This window comes from Macaca mulatta, chromosome 5 (assembly GCF_049350105.2).
Source record: "Macaca mulatta isolate MMU2019108-1 chromosome 5, T2T-MMU8v2.0, whole genome shotgun sequence".
Lineage (NCBI taxonomy): Eukaryota > Metazoa > Chordata > Mammalia > Primates > Cercopithecidae > Macaca > Macaca mulatta.
The window spans coordinates 184,660,878-184,681,134 of record NC_133410.1 but is presented as its reverse complement, the minus strand read 5'-3'; the positions used below and the strand labels follow the sequence as shown (position 1 = coordinate 184,681,134).

The window sequence follows — 20,257 nt, the reverse complement described above, 5'->3', positions numbered from 1 at the left end:
TCTCAGAAAGGAGTACTTCAGAAAGAGCAAACAGAAGGTTGTGTAAGGAAAAGCAAGGAGGCCAGTATGGCTGGATGAGGATGACGGGCCTAGGAAAAAGTGCGTAGAACCCGATATCAGAGCCTGGAGAGTTCATAGGTCATGACAAAGGCTTTGGATTTTATTCCAGGTGAGAAGGGAAGCCATTGGATTCTTTCTAGCTTCCAAAGGATTGCTTTGGCTCCCATGTTTAGTAAAGATTACTGGAAGGGCATGGGCAGAAACACACTGACTAGTTAGGAGACTTTTGCAATACATCAGATGAGAATAATGGTGGCTTGGACTAGGGTATAGTGGTGGAGGTTGAGATACAAAGTTTGGATACATTTAAATGATAGAGGCAAAATGACTTCCTGGTGTGGGCCTGGCGGTCGAGAGAAATAGAAACTAAGGATTATGCAAAGGGTTTTGGCCTTGAAGCACCTGGATGAGTGGAGTTACCATTTGCGGATCAGGAGACGTTAGGAGTAATGAATCAAGGGTTCAGTTTGGGACATGTTAAGTTGAATTACCTATTTATATATTCAAGTGGAGAAGCTGAATAGCCAAACCTAAAATTGGGGTAATCAACATGTGGATAATATTTATGTTCATGGCACTAATAGGGAGCTCCTCAAGAGTAAGTGTATATAGATCCAAAGACTGAGCTTGGATGGTGAGGACTCAAGGTGGGGAAAGAAACCACAACAACAACAGAAAAAAACACTGGGCCAAATATAACTGACTCCTTTCGAAGAAGCATATGAAACATTCAATATAGAGTTTCCTTGACAATTATTGTGCTTAAATTTGAGACCATATTATTACTACCAGGTGATGGAGGGAAATGGTAACACTGTTTAAACCAATAGAAAAATGAAAAAGGAATAGCTAATCGTAAGAGAAAGGTGTTGGCTTTTAGAAATGTATTGAGATGCCAGGGAAGTGTCTAGGTGAATCCCCAGAAGTAAATTTTAACATGTGGCACTGAAATTTGTGGGAAAGATCAGCGTGGGAGCTATGTAGATTAGAGTAATCCATATGCATGTAATAATTGTTACTAAATTTTGACAATTCTCTCTTTTTATCTCCTACGGATATATAGGCAAGAGGAATAAAATGAGATAAAGCATCATTATCTTAAATAAGTTATCCTTCCTTCTGTTTGGAAGATGTAGTTAAAAGCTGATAGGGAAGATATATGAAAGTAATTGTTTAAGATGAAATTTGGACTGTATTTGTGATGTTTCAAATGCATTTAGTACTGTGCTAAGTACTTTACATTCATTACAATTCAATTAGGTAGGCAGAATCACCCTTGTTTTTACAGTTGAGAAAACTGAGTTTCAAGATGTTAACTGCCAAAGGTCACATAACTAGTGAATATCTATGCTGGAATTTGAACTCAGGTCTATCTTATACTTAAATCCAGCACTCTCTATCTATGGCACCAGTGATCAGTAATAGTTAACTGAGAAAACTGGTAGCTTGAAAATTATTGTGCTTCAATTTGAGACCGTATGATTACTACCAGGTGATGGAGGGAAATGATAATACTGGTTAAACCAACAGAGAAGTGAAAAAGGAATAGCTAGTCTTAAGATAAAGACGTTGGCTTTTAGAAATGCATTGAAATGCCAGACATTATTTCCCTTGAAACCATGTTTCAAGGATTTCTGTGGCTCTGTGGTTGTCTGAAAGTATACAATAAAGGCTAGTAAATGCCTGGTGATTTTTTATTTGCTTATAAACTTGTGAGTAGAGATGGGCTAGATGTTGTCCAGTCTGAAGCTTATACTGTATACACTTTAGGGGCTCCTTTAAAAAAAGTAACATGAAATTAGGGACAGAGTCTTAGAAGGGGAGTCTGTGCAGGTTAGGGGTTTCACTGGCTTCATGGTAAATCCACCTCCATTGTGAAGACGCTTGTTGGTTTAATATTTTACAGGGGCTGGGCTCGGTGGCTCACACCTGTAATTCCAGCACTTTGGGAGGCCGAGGTGGGTAGATCATCTGAGGTCAGGAGTTTGAGACCAGGCTGACTAACTTGGTGAAACCCCCATCTCTACTAAAAATACAAAAATTAGACCGGTGTGGTGGCGCATGTCTGTAATCCTAGCTACTTGTGTGGCTGAGGCAGGGGAATCACTGGAACCCGGGAGCTGAAGGTTGCAGTGAGCCAAGATTGCGCCATTGCACTCCAGCCTGGGCGACAGGAGCGAAACTCCATCTAAAAAAAAAAATATATATATATATATATATATATTATGTATAGTAAGAGATCTAAAAAAGGTATTGCCATTTTTTACTGAAATGAAAATGTTATATGAAAATGTCATTGCTTTTCCCTCTCCTTATAATTAATTCCCTTATTTTCCTACTTTGAGAACACTGAGGAAGAGCGGGTGTGGCTAAACTCTGCACCATCGCTAAGCCTGCTCTCTATTGAGTCCACATCCTGCTTCTGCTGATGGGATGTTCTAAGATTGGGAGCAGGTAAAGGCTTTTTTGTTTATTTGTTTTGTTTTATTTTGAGACATGGTCTCACTCTGTTGCCCAAGCTGGAGTGCAGTATTAGGAACACAGCTCACTGCAGCCTCAAACTCAGGCTCTAGCAATCCTCTCATCTTAGGACTTCCCTAGTAGCTGGGACTTACAGGGACACACCACCGTGCCCAGATAATTTTTTAAATTTACTTTTCTTTTTTTTTTTTTTTTTGCAGACACAAGTTCTCTCACGATGTTGCCCAGGCTGATCTCAAACTCCTGGGCTCAAGTGATCCTTCAGCCTCAGACTCCAGAGCAGCTGGGATTACAGGCATAAGCCATCGGCCCCGGCCACAAAGACATTTTTAATAATAATACGGTTTTTCCATGGCCATGGACAGAGGTCTAATTGTAGTGCTTTTATTTCAATTCAGGGCACATGTTGTAAGGAGAAAAAATAAGTTAGGACCAGAAATTTCTCAAGTAAAGAGGAGTGATCAATAAGAAAAAGCAATTTTGAAAATAAATCACCTTTTCAACAGCTTTTTTCTTTTTGGAGGCTGACGGTCATATTACAAGGAGCTTGGAGCTCCTTAAAATGGCCGAACAGAACTAGCAAATGACAAGTGATTTTTTCTTTTCTTGCTGATTAAAAAAAAAAAAAAAAAGCATGAGTCGGATTTACCTCGACAGTGGCTGGTGTGAAGTACCATGGGGAGATGGTGATTTAGGTATGGTATCAAACCTTACAAAATCGCATAGATATAAAAACGTGAGTGTTTTTCTCTAGCAATGTGGTGTTTACAAAACAGGGCAGGCTCTCTCCCTGTAAATTATATACCAGATGTCTGGGAACAAGAGTTGCTTCTAAATATAGTCAGAGCCACCTCCTGTGTAGCTACAGAGAGAGAATAACTAGGAATTTGATTAGTATGATGAAAGTTACAGACACTTTATAAAACAATTTCACACTGAATAATTTATCCTAAAGAGTTTAATTACACATTTTTTAAAGTAAGGGTTGCATTGCTTTTATCTTAGACACTCAATGAAAGTCTAACACAATTATAAAAGTAGTAAGTAGCTGTACATAAAGATATTTATATCTTGTTTGGTCTTGAGATGGCTCATAAATCTCTCTGATATAAAGCATATTGATATTGAAAGATAAGATATTTAATATTAAATATATTTGAATAGAAATCTGTAGTTACTAAATTTCAGATTTTGAAGGGGAAAAACAAGGTGTGAAAACTTAGTTCATACAGAAATTGGAAGGTGATATACATTGTAGTACCTTTGATTCTCATATGTTATTAGATTAATTACATACATTCTTCTAAGGAATTATAAGAAAATAAATTACAGGGAAATAAATACACAGTTCAAAACAAGTAAGATTCGTTTTCATTGAGTGGTATACATGTTGCAGAAATTACTTCTGTAATAGATTGATACAGCTTCATTTTTTGTTTCTCATTTCAGAAAGAAAAAAATGTAACAGCAGCTGTTGGTTGTTGGCTTATATATATTTATAAATCACTCAATTGTTTTATGTCATTTAATTAAGGTGACAGTGCAGAAAAATATTTTAGTCAATAAATGATGTTATTTATTACTTGAGTTTCCCTATCTTGGGAGGAAATATTGTTCCCTAAAACTCATATTAAAATCTCCCCCATTTACCAGCTTATGTTTAGCCAATAATGCTAGTTATTATTTATTGTGCATTTAGAGAGCAGGCACTTAACATGCTCGTTTCTAATCCTCCCTCAATCCTGCTTCATGGATTGTGCTTTTCTCATTTGATGAGGAAACAAAACCTCAGGGAGGTTAGATGACTTTATAAAGGCTACTGTCCTAAGCTGGGGTGCCAATCCAGGCCTGCCCAGCCCTGCAGCCTTTTTCCTACACTTGATCCCATTTCTCACTTCCTCCTACTCTCTATTTTCTTCTTCTCCTTCTGCTCTCCACTCCCATCCCCCTTCTTCAAGGAACAGTGAGAGATTGCAAGGTCCTTTGCAGGTGGGCAGAGCTCAGTTCATGAAATGATAGCATGTGCTTCGTTCTTGCAAGATGGGCCAAGGGCTCCCTCATCCAACATTCAAAACTCGTTTCTGAGGATGACGATGACATTCAACTTTTTCATGCCAAAGGAGGTCCTATTAATAGAAATAATAGCAAGTGCACATACATAATATCTCGCTTCAGTTTTTTTTTTTTCTTTTCCTCTCCTCATCTTGATGGACTTAAGTTTGGATGATAAAGAAAATGGCAGTGGGGCCAGAAAGCTAAGTGACAGCCTGGGGGGAAACTGGGGGATGGGATTTGGAGACTGACATTTCTTTATTTTGTCCCTGATGTGGCCTGCTTTCTAAATAATCCTTTCCTTCTCTCTCTCTCTCTCTCTCTCTCTCTCTCTCTCCCTCAATCCCAGCAAGTAATGCTGAAATTGTTCAGAAGACTAATACAATCATTTTGATGAACAAACACATTAGTATGCAAGGGAGAAGAGCTGGCTGGAAGAAACATCAAGTACCCTTCAGCTACAAATATTGTTAGCTTTACTTCCCCTTAAAGGCCATCGTAATATACTAGAAAGGAATGATTCCAGAATGAATCCCAAAGGCCACGTCTCTAGGCCTTTACCATTCCCAACAACATCTGGTTAATTGTCCTGTTAGCTAGTGACAGTGGAAAAATAGGCAGGGATAATGGGTCGACACCATATAATTCACCACCTGTGTTTAAGAGATAAATTAAGGATAATTAAATATACTATTATACAAGAGAGAAACTGATCATTATAAATATTATGAGTGATTATTTAAATCTAAACACATTTAGGCATTGATTACTAAAATTTTTATGGATTTATTATTGCTTTGCTGATTAAACTGAACAAAGTGGCTTCACATATGCAATCTATTTGCAAAGTTAGTATTATAATTTTCATATTTTCTTAAATATTTAAGTATTCACAAAAAATTGATATATGTTCTGAAGCTCTGCAGAATTTCGTTCTGCAATCATGTTGTTTAATGATGATACAAACAGAGGCCTACGATTTTTAAAGCATCAGATTTCATCTTAGAAGCTGGAACTGGCAAAATGCTTTCCCCAAAAGAACATTATTTGTGATGATGACGTTTGCATTTTACCTAATGATAATATAATGTTCCAATTTCGTATAAGTTATTACTTTGCCACCAATTTTTGGCCTACCAAAAAATATTTATTGGTGTGCATTATTGCAGTTCTGCCTTGAATATAGAATACAGCTGTCACACAGTAGAAAGAAGTAATACACAGTATGGCTAATCACAGTAACTTGTTGCAAATGAAAACTCAAAAGAATTATGTGTCTGGCTTACTAACTTTTCTAGATAAGTGAGAAATAACACTAGATGGAAACTTATATCTGTTATTGAGAGAGAAAGTATACATTAGTCTTCTTTTGGGAGTTGTAACATCTTTAATTGTAAACCTCAATTATTGTTATTCTGTAATTCAGGATAAACACCAATGCAAGAAACTGGCTGGGAGTTCTATCATTTCAGGGACATACTCCAGGAATTGCTTTTCTTCTTATAAATACGTGATAAGACTTAATTGTCATTGTCTTTTTTTCTATTGAAATCAGGGAGTAGAATAAATTTGCTGAAAAGGAATCAGAATGAAACAGATTATATTTTAAAATAATAAGAGATGATTAATAAAGACTGTGTAGACAATAGAAATTCCCTGACTATCTAAGAAACAGAACCCAAGAATGAGAAAAGTACTTTTAATTTTCAACCCACTAAATTAAAAAGATCTTGCTAAAACTTAGAATCAAAGTGAGCCTTTGCCTCCCTAATTTGTTTACTTACAATTTAGCATGGATTACAACATTCCTGTACTATTGCTATGGTATCTTGTTTCAGTAAACTTTATCTTGTCAAGCAACAGCCTACGTTTGCTAAGAATACAATGAAATAAAACTTCTATTTAGATTGAAGGGTTTTATTTTGGAGGGGGTGTTAGAAGGAAAAATATAGTAATGAAATCAATGACAGGAACAAAATGTCTCAGAGAGATGTATGCTGTTACCATTGGCTAAAATGTTTCACATACTCTGTGCATAAGAGTGTGTGTGTATTGAGAGATAGGATCACTATCTCTCAACAAGTGAAAAGTATTGTCACTGCAGGTAGGAGGCTGCAGTTTCAATTTTACATCCACCCCTTTCTAGCTGTGTGACCTTAGGCAAGTTATTTAACTTCTGCGTGTCACAGTTTCTTCACCTGGAAAACAGAGATAATAATAGCGCCCACCTCAAAGGATCAGGGTGAGGATAAAACAAGTAAATTTATACCCAGCAACCAGGGCAGGACCTGGTGTATGGTGAGGACTGTGCAAGCATTCTCTGCTTTTATTTAGGCAATCAGGTTATCATTAAATAAGTTGGTTTTTCTCAATGTTAAGATTGTTACTCCAGCCTGGTGCAGAGGGCAGAAGTCATTTACCAGTTATCAATCCCTTTGTGTCTGGTAATATTACAGAATTTTCTCAGAAATACAAATCCTACGGGAGAGCAGGCATAGTTTCTCTTCTCTATGTTGACTTACAAGTAATGGTAATAGCAGGTAATGTTGAATGGTGTTTACTATGTGCATATGCTAGTCTAAGTGCAATGTATATTATCTGATTTAGTTTCTCATATCTCCTTGAGGTATATACAATTATTATTTCCATCTTCAACTTGAGGAAATGAAATCTAGATGAAATGATTTAGAGAGTCGTATGGTCTAACTCCAGAGCTGATGCTCCTAGGCCTGACTGGCATGACCATGCATTGTCTTCTTTGTTTTGCCTTTTGGTTTATGCAGAGTGATTTTACTGCGGGGGAGATAATGAGCTGCCTTGGAGGTCTTTCCTTATCACAATGATGATACCCATTTTATAGCAACAGGCAATAGAATGCTTAACCACTAGGACACTGTTGAGAATCACTCAGGAGAGCTTGGGTGCAGAAGCAGTGCTCATGCTTCACTTCAGACATGGGGCTCAGCTACTTGCCCTCCATGGCAACATGTTGCAGCCCCTACACCGCAGAGTCTGGGCAAGCTGAGGTGGGGGGACCACAGGATATAGTAGAAGGAGCTGGGAGTGTGGTGAGGTGGGCATTCAAGCTGCTATTCCTGCTAAAAGGACAAAACAAAATTGAGAGGAGGGGTTCATTGTGAAAAACCATGAAAAGAACTTTTTTGTGGCTGATCTGGTGACCCTAATTCTCCTCTTCTCTGTTAGGTGTATTAGTCAGGGTTATCCAGAGAGATGGAACAAATAGGTGATAGAGATAGATAGATAGATAGATAGATAGATAGATAGATAGATAGATAGATAGATAGATAGATAGATAGATAGATAGATAGACAGACAGAGAAAGATGTAGATAAATGAGAGGAGATTTATTAGGGGAATGGGCTCACATGACTGGAGGCTGATAAGTCCGGCGACAGGCTGTCTGTAAGCTGGAGACCCTGGAATGTGGTAGCATGGCTCAGTCCAAGTACCAAAGCCTCAGAACCAGGAAAGCCAATGTAATTCTCTGTTAGAGGCCACAGGCCTGAGAACCCAGGGGACCACTGAAGTCCTGGGAATCTCAAGGTCAGAGAAAGCCTGGAGTTCTGATGTCCAAGGGCCGGAGGAAGAGAGTGTCCCAACACCAGGAGAGTTTTTTTGTTCTTTCCAGGCCACCAACCATATGATAGTGCCCATCCATACTGCAAGAAGCTCTTCTCCACTCAGCCACCTACTCACAAGACAATCTCCTCTGGAAACACCCTCGCAGACACACTCATAAGGAGTACTTTACCCATTCTCTAGGTGTTCTTTAATTCAGTCAAGTTGACATCTGAAATTTACCATCACTAATCCACCCCTTGTCAACGTGGCTCCTACATGCATCTCCTTAAGCCACATAATCTCCAAAACAAATGCAACAACAAGGTAATGGTTCCACCAGATATAATATTACTATCCTGACAATAACAGAAAACGCACTAATCCCTTCTCCAGAAGAAGAGGTAAAGTTCTGGGATGATGTTTACTCCTTTCCTGATATCTCACGATTTAAAGAATCAGTACATCTTATGCTACCTATAAAGGAATAAAAAGGGAATGAAAATAAAGATAAATTTGCTTAATATATGTTAACATATTCTTAACAAAATAGGGAGAAAGTACTTACAACAATTATAGTTCTCATGTCTGTCACTTGTCACGTGATCATAGCTGGTGTTTACAACTACCTTCTTCTACTACCCATTATGTAACCCCTTTGCCTTCAGCAAGCATCCTTGCTGGTCATACTTCTTTATCTGGCAAGATGACCCAAACCTTCATTCCTGCTGCGCCATTCATAGTCCTGCCTGGATTGGGTGTTGTGATTTTCCTTTGATCTTATTCACAGGGCATGATAATACTAAGAGATGCCCTAAAGGATCTCCTGTACTCTGGACATACTCTTCCTTAGCTCCATTGTGGGGTACTAGTCCAGTTTCCCCACGGAAGTCTGGATCTGTCACCCCAGTCAACACCATAACTCCCTTCTTCTTTGCCTGTTGACTCAGAGGCGGGAGGAGCTCATTCTGAGCTTCCATGGCAATGGAATCATTGTTGTATCTCTGGGCGGCAGCATTCCTCCCTCTGGAACTAAGACCTCTAGGCCAGCCGAGCATAAAGTCAGGAAGAAAAATGTTACTAGTGGTTCACTAGGGGTAATAGTGAGTGCAGATAATTCAAAAGGCATAGTAAGCCGGGCGCGGTGGCTCACGCCTATAATCCCAGCACTTTGGGAGACCGAGGCAGGTGGATCCCTTGAGGTCAGGAGTTCAAGACTAGCCTGGCCAACATGGTGAAACCCTGTCTCTACTAAAAATACAAAACTGATCCAGGCGTGGTGGTGTGCGCCTGTAGTCCCCGCTGCGCAAGAGACTGAGGCGGGATAATCTCTTGACCTGGGAGACAGAGGTTGTACTGAGCTGAGATCATGCCACTGCACTCTAGCCTGGGCAACAGAGTGAGATTCCATCTATAAACAAAAATAAAAAAAATAAAAAAAGGCACAGTAAGTCTAGGGTGGGTCAATTTCAGAGCATGCATCGTGGCTCATGTTGGGAACTGCCTATCTGGTTCCTGCAATAAAAGTCAAATTTCCTAATATACAGTATAAGTATCTGGGTCACCCTGTTGAGAACTGCGTGTGAATAATTTATGTGACCTTGGAATTGATTGTATCTACTAGTAATCACTTTGACTCACAGATTTTTGTTTTCTTTTTTTTTTTTTTTTTTTGACAGGTTCCTGGGCAGATCGATCACCACTACATGAAGCCGCAAGTCAAGGTCGCCTTCTTGCTCTGAGAACATTATTATCACAGGTAATATATTACAAATAGTTTAAAATATACCCCCTTTCCATGTGCATAGAACATGGTCAAAATAAATCAATCCAAATATAATAAAACTACTTGATTTTTACTTCTGCCCTTTTATTTTAACTCATGTCGGAGAAGTCAATAGTTTCTCACTTATCTTTGAAACTTCTTTTATAAATATTTTGATATAATTGTATGTCTTAGTATTTTAAATTTCCCAGACAGCATATTTGTTCATCGATAGACATTTAAGGAAGTAATGATTGGATTTATGTGTTATTGATTAAGCTTTCTAAATATGCTTAACTCTGCACAATTGTACAGCTAATTACAGACTTAGTTCAGTAATAAAATATCCAAAAAGAAGTCATCAGATCAGATGCCAAAGCAATCTTGTTTACTTTATGGTAATCTGTGATATGCTCTGGGGAATTGCCTAACAAAACTACAGGACAACCATTTCTATACTTGCCTGCTCAGCAGACTCACCAGAGGAAAAATGAAAAACACAAATCCTTATTGAGAAAACCACTCTGGCTTGGGTATTTTGTTGTTGTTGTTGAAAGCTTCTGATGTATTTCAAATGCACAACCAGGCTGGGCACGGTGGCTCATGCCTGTAATTCCAGAACTTTGGGAGGCGGAGGCAGGTGGATCACCTGAGGCCAGGAGTTCGAGACCAGCCTGACCAACATGGTGAAACCCCATCTCTACTAAAACTGCAAAAATGAGCCGGGCATGGTGGCTAGGGCCTGTAATCCCAGCTACTTGGGAGGCTGAGACAGGAGAATCAATTGGACCCAGGAGGCAGAGGTTGCAGTGAGCCAAGTACATGCCAGAGTACTCTAGCTTGGGCGACAGAGCAAGTGAGACTCCATCTCAAAAAAAAAAAAAAAAAAAAATCAAATGCACACCCAGATCTGGAAGTCATGTGCTCGTGTTTCCCAGTCTCAAGGAGAAAGAACATTCTCAGATGGCTACGAAGAAGGGAAAGGGGAAAGGTCGTGTTGCCCAATTTAAACAGCACTGCCTGGGTCTCAAGACCTGGATCCTAGGCTGGCACTTGAAGTGAACCACAACCTGCCTGAGACTCCTTTTCTCATCTGTAGAGTGAGACACTTCCTTAGGGTCTTCCAGTTCTGTCATAACCATATGACTATTTTGTTTTGTTCATCACTTGATGGGAGGAAAATAAACACTGAAAAGGGGTCAACAATTTCTAAAGGGTAATTCCTCAGAAAGGGCCATGCAGTTCTTTGAAGAAGAGCTGTCTTAGGATATTTTTCAGTGTGTGTCTCTAATCCACAGACAGTTCAGCCAAGAATCACGAGACGCTGTCCCCAGAGCCTGATGCGAAAGGGAGTCTCAGCCTTCTCAGGTGCTTCTGCCATCCGGTGCCTCTAGTATGTGGCCGTGTGGGATTAGCTTCCCAAGTCTAACTGCTGGCTAGCCAACTCGAAATCTTTGAAAGGATTATGTTTTCTTGCCTTCATTTAAAAATTCTTCATGTCAGGCCGGGCGCGGTGGCTCAAGCCTGTAATCCCAGCACTTTGGGAGGCCGAGGCGGGTGGATCACGAGGTCAGGAGATCGAGACTATCCTGGCTAACATGGTGAAACCCCGTCTCTACTAAAAATACAAAAAACTAGCCGGGCGTGGTGGCGGGCGCCTGTAGTCTCAGCTACTTGGGAGGCTGAGGCGGGAGAATGGCGTGAACCCGGGAGGCGGAGTTTGCAGTGAGCCGAGATCGCGCCACTGCACTCCAGCCTGGGCGACACAGCGAGACTCCGTCTCAAAAAAAAAAAAAAAAAAAAAAAAAAAAAATTCTTCATGTCTCTATTGGTGTTACAGATCTTGGTGATCTGTAGTATGTTATGAGGATTTGGCTTTGAGGTTCTTCCTGTTACAGTACTTAGTATGCTTGTCAACAGACAATGAAATGCCAAAGATATCAAGAAGGTAAACAATCTCACATCCTAATAGTATTTAATTATTTCAGTGTGATATTCTGAGTTTGATTGGAATACAGTGAAAAAGTGTTTCCTTAGTTTTGATTGAATAATTGCAATAAAATAATGTTTTCATACGCTGGGCATTATAATAATAATTGCTTTACATGCATCATCTCATTTAATTTTCATGATAATCTTCAAATTTGGAGGTTAGGATATTTGTCCAAATTAAAGCTATTCATGATGGAGCCACGCTTCAAACCCAAGTCTAATTGATTTTGTAGTCAGAGTTCTTAACCACCAGCACACAACTTCATCATACCTATTTAGGGACAAAAATTCACAAAATTGTTCACTATAGTATAGAGTATTTTTCTCCCACTCTTGACTGACCTGTAATTTTATAGCCTCAATCAAAACAAGTCAGCCGGGTGTGGTGGCTTACGCCTGTAATCCCAGTACTTTGGGAGGCTGAGGCGGGCGGATCACGAGATCAGGAGATAGAGACCATCCTGGCTGACATGGTGAAACCCCATCTCTACTGAAAATACAAAAAAATTAGCCGGGCGTGGTGGCGGACACCTATAGTCCCAGCTACTCGGGAGACTGTGGCAGGAGAATGGCGTGAACCTGGGAGGCTGAGGTTGCAGTGAGCCGAGATCGCGCCACTGCACTCCAGCCTGGGCGACAGAGCGAGGCTCCATCTCAAAAAAAAAAGTCTTTAGTTCTACAAAACAAAAAGGAGTGTTTAATTCTACAAAACAAAGCACAAAATAAGGACAAAAACTATTAAGAAAGCAACATTTAAAGAAAATGTGCCGGAATCTATTGAACCGAATACTTAAGGCATTATTGGGTCCAGGCATGATGGTGCCACAATGATAGGGCTAGGAGTCCAGACAACGGATTGACCTCATGGCATTTGAACTGGCCTATCCTGCTAGACTGGAAACTGGTTTGCCTGAGATTCTTTAATCTCTAAAATATATCACTCTCTAGTGATTTTTTAAGTATATAACTCTTTGCTCACCTTTCACAATTATGTCACATTTAGGGTTATAATGTAAATGCAGTAACCTTAGACCACGTCACCCCATTGCACGAAGCCTGCCTCGGAGATCACGTGGCATGCGCCAGAACTCTGCTGGAAGCAGGGGCTAATGTAAGTACCTTTCAAAACATTAATAATTCAACATCTACCGACAGAGAGAATCCAACAGAGTTCTCATTTTACTTCTCCCTTCATTCTCGGTAATTTTCAAAAATAACAGAATAAAAATAAAGCTCTCGAATTCCTTAGCCTTCTTATTGCACTCTGAAAAGGATTTCCAATCATTGCATAAATGGGTAGCACGCTGCATCGTAATATAGACTATTCTCTAGGTTATTTCCTGCTTTCATGACTCTAAATAGCAGTCGATGAACATATTTAGGTCTATAATGTTTGCCCATCTTTTGGGTGATTTTCCTTAAATAAAGTCTCAGAAATAGAATTACCAATTTTACCACTTTAAACTAGCAATGTGGCTTCATTACAACTTCATCATCATTACACTTTTTTCTTCATGTTTATTCTTACTGAAAAGTATCTAATCATTGAATTAGATCTTATTTGCTATTTGAGCATGCATTTTTTTTCATGATTTCCACTAGTTTTATGCCCATTCCAATGAATTCTCTGCCACATCATATTTCTGTCTGTTTTACAGCTTTTCTTGTTGATGCGTAAAAGCAAAATATACTTTGTCATATTTACTGTGTACATTTTCCCAAGTATTTCTGTTAGCCAATCACATACCTTTTGAAAATGCATCACTAAGTCAGTTAATCATGTATGACTTATGAATCTTATTTTTGGATATTTTGGTTTGGTTTAGGTAAATGCAATCACGATAGATGGCGTGACTCCGTTATTCAATGCATGCTCCCAAGGCAGTCCAAGCTGTGCAGAGCTGCTTCTGGAGTATGGCGCCAAAGCCCAGCTGGAGTCCTGTCTTCCATCCCCCACGCATGAGGCCGCCAGTAAAGGTAACTTAGTTCTGGGATTAAGTGACAAGGGGAGAAAGTTTCTTTAGCAACCTGCAGTGCTCTGTTGATCTTTCAGTGAATGATACCACAGGGCAAGCCTGGGGTGAGGTGTGTGGGGTGGATGGGCATTAAGTAAAATCCTCTACTTTGTGTTGGCAGGTCACCATGAATGTCTTGACATCCTGATATCCTGGGGCATAGACGTTGACCAAGACATTCCTCATTTGGGAACTCCTCTCTATGTAGCTTGTATGTCACAGCAATTCCATTGCATCTGGAAACTTCTTTATGCTGGTATTTTCCTTTAAAACATCTTCCGTTCTGTCCATACACACAAGCAGTTATTTATTTCTCTAAATGAGCATCTTTAAAAATTAGATCTCATTGCTAAATATGTTCTTATTGTAAGCATTTTCACACATGAATAGAGAACCAATAAAAAGAACTTCATTCTTGATAAGTCGGCTTCCCAGCTCACAGATAGATACATCATCTCTGCATTTTGCATGCCCTGCATTAGCAGACATGTGGGTATGTAATGGAGTCTGAAAGGCTCTACTTTTAGGTCATAAAATTAGGATCCTCAAGATTGAATATGATGTTGCCAAGTATGTATATATCTTGGAACAAATCCATCAAAAGAAATTTTCAGGATAGTAACTGCTTGGACAAGCTCATCTTCTGCTAACCTTAAAAACTCACGCACTTTTCTAGACTTTGTACTTTTTGTCCTGCTTACTTGAAAAGACTTACTGCCCTTTTCCACTTACTTGAAAGAAATCAATTCCTCAAGGTTTGTTTCAAGTTCAGCTTTAGTCCCTGAAAAACATTTCTAACCCATTGAGACCATAGTGGTCCCACTCACCATAGGACTCAGAGTCCCGTTAGGATTTGGATCACACCTTTTTTCCATTCCTGTTTTCTCTAGCAAGGTTCCTCTCTCTCATCCTCTCATGTGATAAATGTTTAGAAGATAGATAAAATGAGTAAATGGAGTTCTATGCTATTTATTGTTTATGAGAGTCATTTGATCCCTAATATATACTGACCTTTATTTTTAGTAGCCCTTTTATGCACTACTCACATTATCTTAGCTAACTGAGAAACTTCTTGCAAGCAGGGTCTACATCTACACTTTCATTCTCATTATACCTACTCAGTCTTAGACATGAGTTCTGTTAATAGTCATTGACAGATTGTTATTTTTTGGCTATATTCTCCCGTGAAGTTTGTATGATCGATAGAGTTTATGCTTTCTAGCAAGCTTGTCCAACCTGCAGCTCATGAGCCCCATGTGGCTCAGGATGGCTTTGAATGCAGCCCAATAAAAATTCATAAACTTTCTTAAAACATTATAAGATTTTATTTTATTTTATTTTTAGCTCATCAGCTATCATTAGTGTTAGTGTATTATATTTGTGGCCCAAGACAATTCTTCTTCCAATGTGGCCAAGGGAAGCCAAATGATTGGACATCCCTGCTTTAAAGCCTTTTGTTCGTTTGCTAGGAATATTATTCTTTCCACCAAACATTTTATACTGGGTTTTAAAAAATATGGGCCTGTAATCCCAGCACTTTGGAAGGCCTAGGCAAGTAGATCACCTGAGGTCAGGAGTTTGAGACCCACCTGGCCAACATGGTGAAACCCTGTCGCTACTAAAAGTACAAAAATTAGCTAGGCATGGTGGCACGTGCCTGTAGTCCCAGCTACTCGGGAGGCTGAGGCAGGAGAATCACTTGAACCCAGGAGGCAGAGGTAACAGTGAGCCGAGATCGCGCCACTGCACTCCAGCCTGAGTGACAGAATGAGACTCCGTCTCTCTCTCTCTCTCTCTCTCTCTCTATATATATGTATATATACACACACATATATATGGAAAAAGTACTGTTAGTATTTGTTGATTGATTGTTATTTTCAGGCCCTTTTCTTCCATAAAATTGACATAACCAACAAAGTTTATGCTTTCTCTATGGAAATTTTGTTATGGAATATAATTTTTTCACTAAACATTTTATATTTGTTTTAAAAATATTGAAAATGATTACATTTATTGAAATTTGAAAGGAGCAGAAGGGCCATAAAGGGACACTTAAAGTGTACTGCCTCGTAAAGACATCATTAGTTTTAAAGATCGTATCGGAAAACAGAGTTGAAAAGAACTTATGCATTTTTATTGGTACACATTTCTGGTGTTGTAACCGTTTATGTACCAGAAAATGGGATGGTTATTTTTAACAGTACTAAACAGCATTTATTTATTACAAATGCATTGAATAACCACCACGTGCCAGGATTTGCACTAGGATAAAGTAAGTATGCAGGAGGTAATTTAACATGTAGGCTGCATTTTAACATAAGCATTTTTAAAAACTTTCCTTTCATGCAGCTATCATCAATGTGCCTTTTGATTTACAAGGCTCAATATCTTTATACACTTATTGACGTAAACTACATAAGTGAGAAATGGCAGGAAAATCTATATACATTTTACTTAAATAGCTCACATATTCATGAGTTTCCCAAGAAAACCAAAGAGCTTCATTGCCTTAAATAAATGAAAAGAATAATAGAAATAAGCACCTGAATAATTCTAAAAGCAATCAACCATGACGAAAATAAAAATGAATGAACTTTAATTGTGCACTCTTTATAATATTAGTTAATATGATTACTTTGGGGATCATTGAAAAGTTAAAAAGAATTGTATTATGATAGCTCAAGCATAAGAAAAGTGTCAGAGAGTAACATAACAAATGTATGTAACCTCTCCTATTCAGATGTGCCCAGTTTATATAGATGTTTATGTACATATGAGGCATACATGTGTATGTAGATACTGTATATATACATATATATATATATATAAAGAAATAACTCATAACAAATGAGTTGAAGTCCCCTTAGTAACCTTCCTCTATTGCCTTTCCTTTTCTACCCTCACTGAGGCAATTGGCTTATTTAATAATTTTTATGTATATTTATCTTCACTCCCTATTACACGTAGGTGCTGATGTACAGAAAGGCAAATATTGGGATACTCCATTACATGCTGCTGCCCAACAATCCAGTACAGAAATTGTAAACTTACTGCTAGAATTTGGAGCAGATACCAATGCCAAAAATACAGAGCTTCTGCGACCTATAGATGTAGCTACGTCCAGCAGCATGGTGGAAAGAATGCTGCTTCAACATGAAGGTAAGAAAAATACATGTGGAAACTTACAAAAACAAAACTATATTTGCCTAACATAGATGAAAGTGAGAGAGTTTTTGTTGGCATGGAAAGTAACAATGGCATAAAATGAGGAATATTATTTGTGAAAGTAAATAATTTTTAACTTAGGTTTTATCTATAAAGAAGATATCAACCGGGCGTGGTGGCTCACACCTGTAATCCCAGCACTTTGGGAGGCCAAGGCGGGCAGATCACAAGGTCAAGAGATCGAGACCACCCTGGCCAACATGGTGAAACCCTGTCTCTACTAAAAATACAAAAATCAGCTGGGCATGGTGGTGCGTGCCTGTAATCTCAGCTTCTCAGGAGGCTGAGGCAGGAGAATCGCTTGAACCTGGGAGGTGGAGGTTGCAGTGAGCCGGGATTACGCCATTGCACTCCAGCCTGGCAACAGAGTGAGACTCCATCTCGGGGAAAAAAAAAAGATATCATGATAATTTTAATTTTCTCTTCTTACCTAAACTATCATATTTCTTTGGTTAAATCTATTCAATTAGTTTTGGTGATGCATTATATGTAGTTCTGGTATCATATCTGCTGATTTCTATTTGGAACATGCCCCATTTTATAAGGACACAAACCTTCTATGACATATTATAGAAATAAAATTAGTAAATATTTTTACATTTAAGACTTTTGTTCTAAAATAGGATTTCTTAAGCCTGGTCCAAGGAGTGTAATACTTCTTTTAGCATACATATTAAACTTAATTTTTAAATTTCTCCTTTTAGTGCATAACACTTCTCAGGACTTTTTATTTATATCTCCTTCAAACAGCTGACTTTGTTTCTGAGGCTTTAAATTCAACAATTATTTCCTAAGCCTGAGGATTATAATGTTTTAAAGAACATATGTGGAATATATCTGAATTATAATATCTTACAAATAAAAGCAATATAACTGCTTACATAAATTTCCCTAGTATAGTGGTCATACTATCCTAGGTTTACTACAAAGCATTACAATTTTTATGGCTTTATGTTATATCCCTTACAACATAAAAAATTCATTTATATTTTAATTAACAAATAGTTTCATGTCTTCTTGTAGCTACCCCAAGATCTCTTTACCAACTTTGCCGACTCTGTATCCGAAGTTACGTAGGAAAACCAAGATTGCACCTTATCCCACAGCTCCAGCTGCCAACATTACTGAAGAATTTCTTGCAGTATCGATAAAACAGTAAAATAATTCTAAATACCTTGAAAAATCAAAATTTCTATTTCTTTTGCTTAAGGAATAGTTCATATTAAAATATGCTAAAGATAGGGTAAAAGTGAGTATGAGATCACCCAGGGAAGCAGTAAAATATCAATTTTCTTTTTAAGTGTACTAGTTAGTACTATTGTTTTATCATTGATGCTGTCTTTGGATTATAGCATATTTATAATATCTATTTTTTGTTATTTCAACATACCTTCTTGTTGATTTAGGAAAAAAATAATAAAGTCTCTATCATATGTTTTCTTTCAGATTGGAAAGAAATAAAACTCTTAGTAAAGTTATTCATATTATATTTATAAAGGTCTATATTCTTCAACTAATGGGTTAACTTTTAATTTTGGCTATTGTAATTGTTTAACTTGTTATTGATATTGACATAAAATATGAGTATGGCTTAGCAAAGAGCAACTAATATGCTTTCTGAAACCAAGATGATGCTCGTTCAGGAAATCCACTATGTTGAATGTCCACTGGTCATTAGAATGACCACTTCATAAAGATAAATTGCCTACTGCCTTGCCCCCAGCAAAGGACTCACAAGTCACTTCTTTTCTCCATAGTACATGGACCTGTTACAGAAAAGTGATAGGATGAAAGGTCAGTACTGCCCTTTCACCCTGAGATATTTAGAACATTACACACCTTCTAAGGCTATTTGAAGACTGCCTCCTTCTCAGGAGTAGCCCCTGATGATCTCTTATCAAGGCTGTTATATGCATATTACTCCAGCCTTCTTCCATGTCAGAAATTGTCAACAGCTAGTGATACTTGGGCTTAAGAAAATGAACTACATATCGAATTGATGAAGAGGCCCTGGATCACATTCCAGGGATCATCACATCAGTCCAAGGATATGAAAAAACTGGAAGTTAAAAACTCAAATTGTGGAGTTTTTAAAGAGTGGGTGCCACTTAACACATTTGGAGACCTTAAAAAAAATGTATATAGAGAACTTAATCGCACTGTTTCTAATTTTTTTTACACAAACAAGGATTTAGAATACACTGTATTTGCAGGTAATAGCAAGAGAGAGTATTGTATAAAAGAAGATTTTCCTAAGCTAGTCCTCTGCAAGGGTAAATACTATGTTTATTCTCTTCAGCTTTAACTATACTTGAGTGCAATAGAAAACATAATAAAATTTTATGCCTTTTTTGTAATTCAGGGTCTATAATGATTTTAGAAATAAGATAATCAACATACTACTCCTTGTAAAACAAAAGCAACTTTGGGTGAGTTTTATAGATTTATTAAATTTTGATAAAGTAAATATTTTGACCACTATTTTCAACAACCCAGGGTTTATTTTCTTCTGACTTCTTGGCTAACTTCCAGACTATGAGAAAATAAATTATGACTGTACATGACCCCCAGATCACTAAGCTTGCATTTTGGCAGAAAAAAGAAAAAAAAAAAAAAGCAGTTGTGATTTAAAACGTTTGTTGAGATTTTCAAACATAGAAATAAAGCTGTAGCATATTCACTAAACAATGTCTTCTATGTGGATAAGGACCTTTAAATGTGTGTTGTATAGAATATCTCACACATTTGTAATGAATAATGTGCATTAAATGGAGTTCTTATTACAGAATAACCTGGTTAAACAGATACTAAAGCTGCTTTTGGGTAAAACAGGTTTCCACCAGTATTTTCCCTGAGCTAGAGGAGAAGTCTTAGATTGTAAGAGTAATGCAACACATCTATCTTATTAGTCTTGTGCCAATAAAAGAAGTAAATATCAAACATTAAAATGGACACTTTACAATTTCAATATATCTGTACCTTGTATCTCAGCTTGAGTATGATTGTCTTATCAAAGTAGTGTTCTAACTTTAATGTATTTTATGTTTGTTATTATATTAAAGTGTGATTATTATTCACTGGAATAAAA

The 20,257-nt window shown here is 37.9% G+C and overlaps 1 protein-coding gene across 6 annotated transcripts in view; it reads left to right on the top strand.

The window, feature by feature from the left end:
• ASB5 (ankyrin repeat and SOCS box containing 5) overlaps window positions 1-20,257 on the top strand; it is a 68,842-nt gene extending 48,585 nt beyond the window's left edge. For 4 of the 6 annotated variants that reach the window (XM_028848901.2, XM_078002737.1, XM_078002740.1 and 1 more), the window contains 6 exons: window positions 9,852-9,931; window positions 12,933-13,040; window positions 13,756-13,906; window positions 14,066-14,200; window positions 16,912-17,103; window positions 18,193-20,257. In XM_028848901.2, the coding sequence (XP_028704734.2) occupies window positions 9,852-9,931; window positions 12,933-13,040; window positions 13,756-13,906; window positions 14,066-14,200; window positions 16,912-17,103; window positions 18,193-18,320 (794 nt within the window). In that variant the 3' untranslated portion in view covers window positions 18,321-20,257. Of the gene's footprint in view, window positions 1-2,580; window positions 3,237-9,851; window positions 9,932-12,932; window positions 13,041-13,755; window positions 13,907-14,065; window positions 14,201-16,911; window positions 17,104-18,192 lie in introns of those variants that run through there. The other 2 variants (XM_015139552.3, XM_078002738.1) reach the window with 2 other exon arrangements.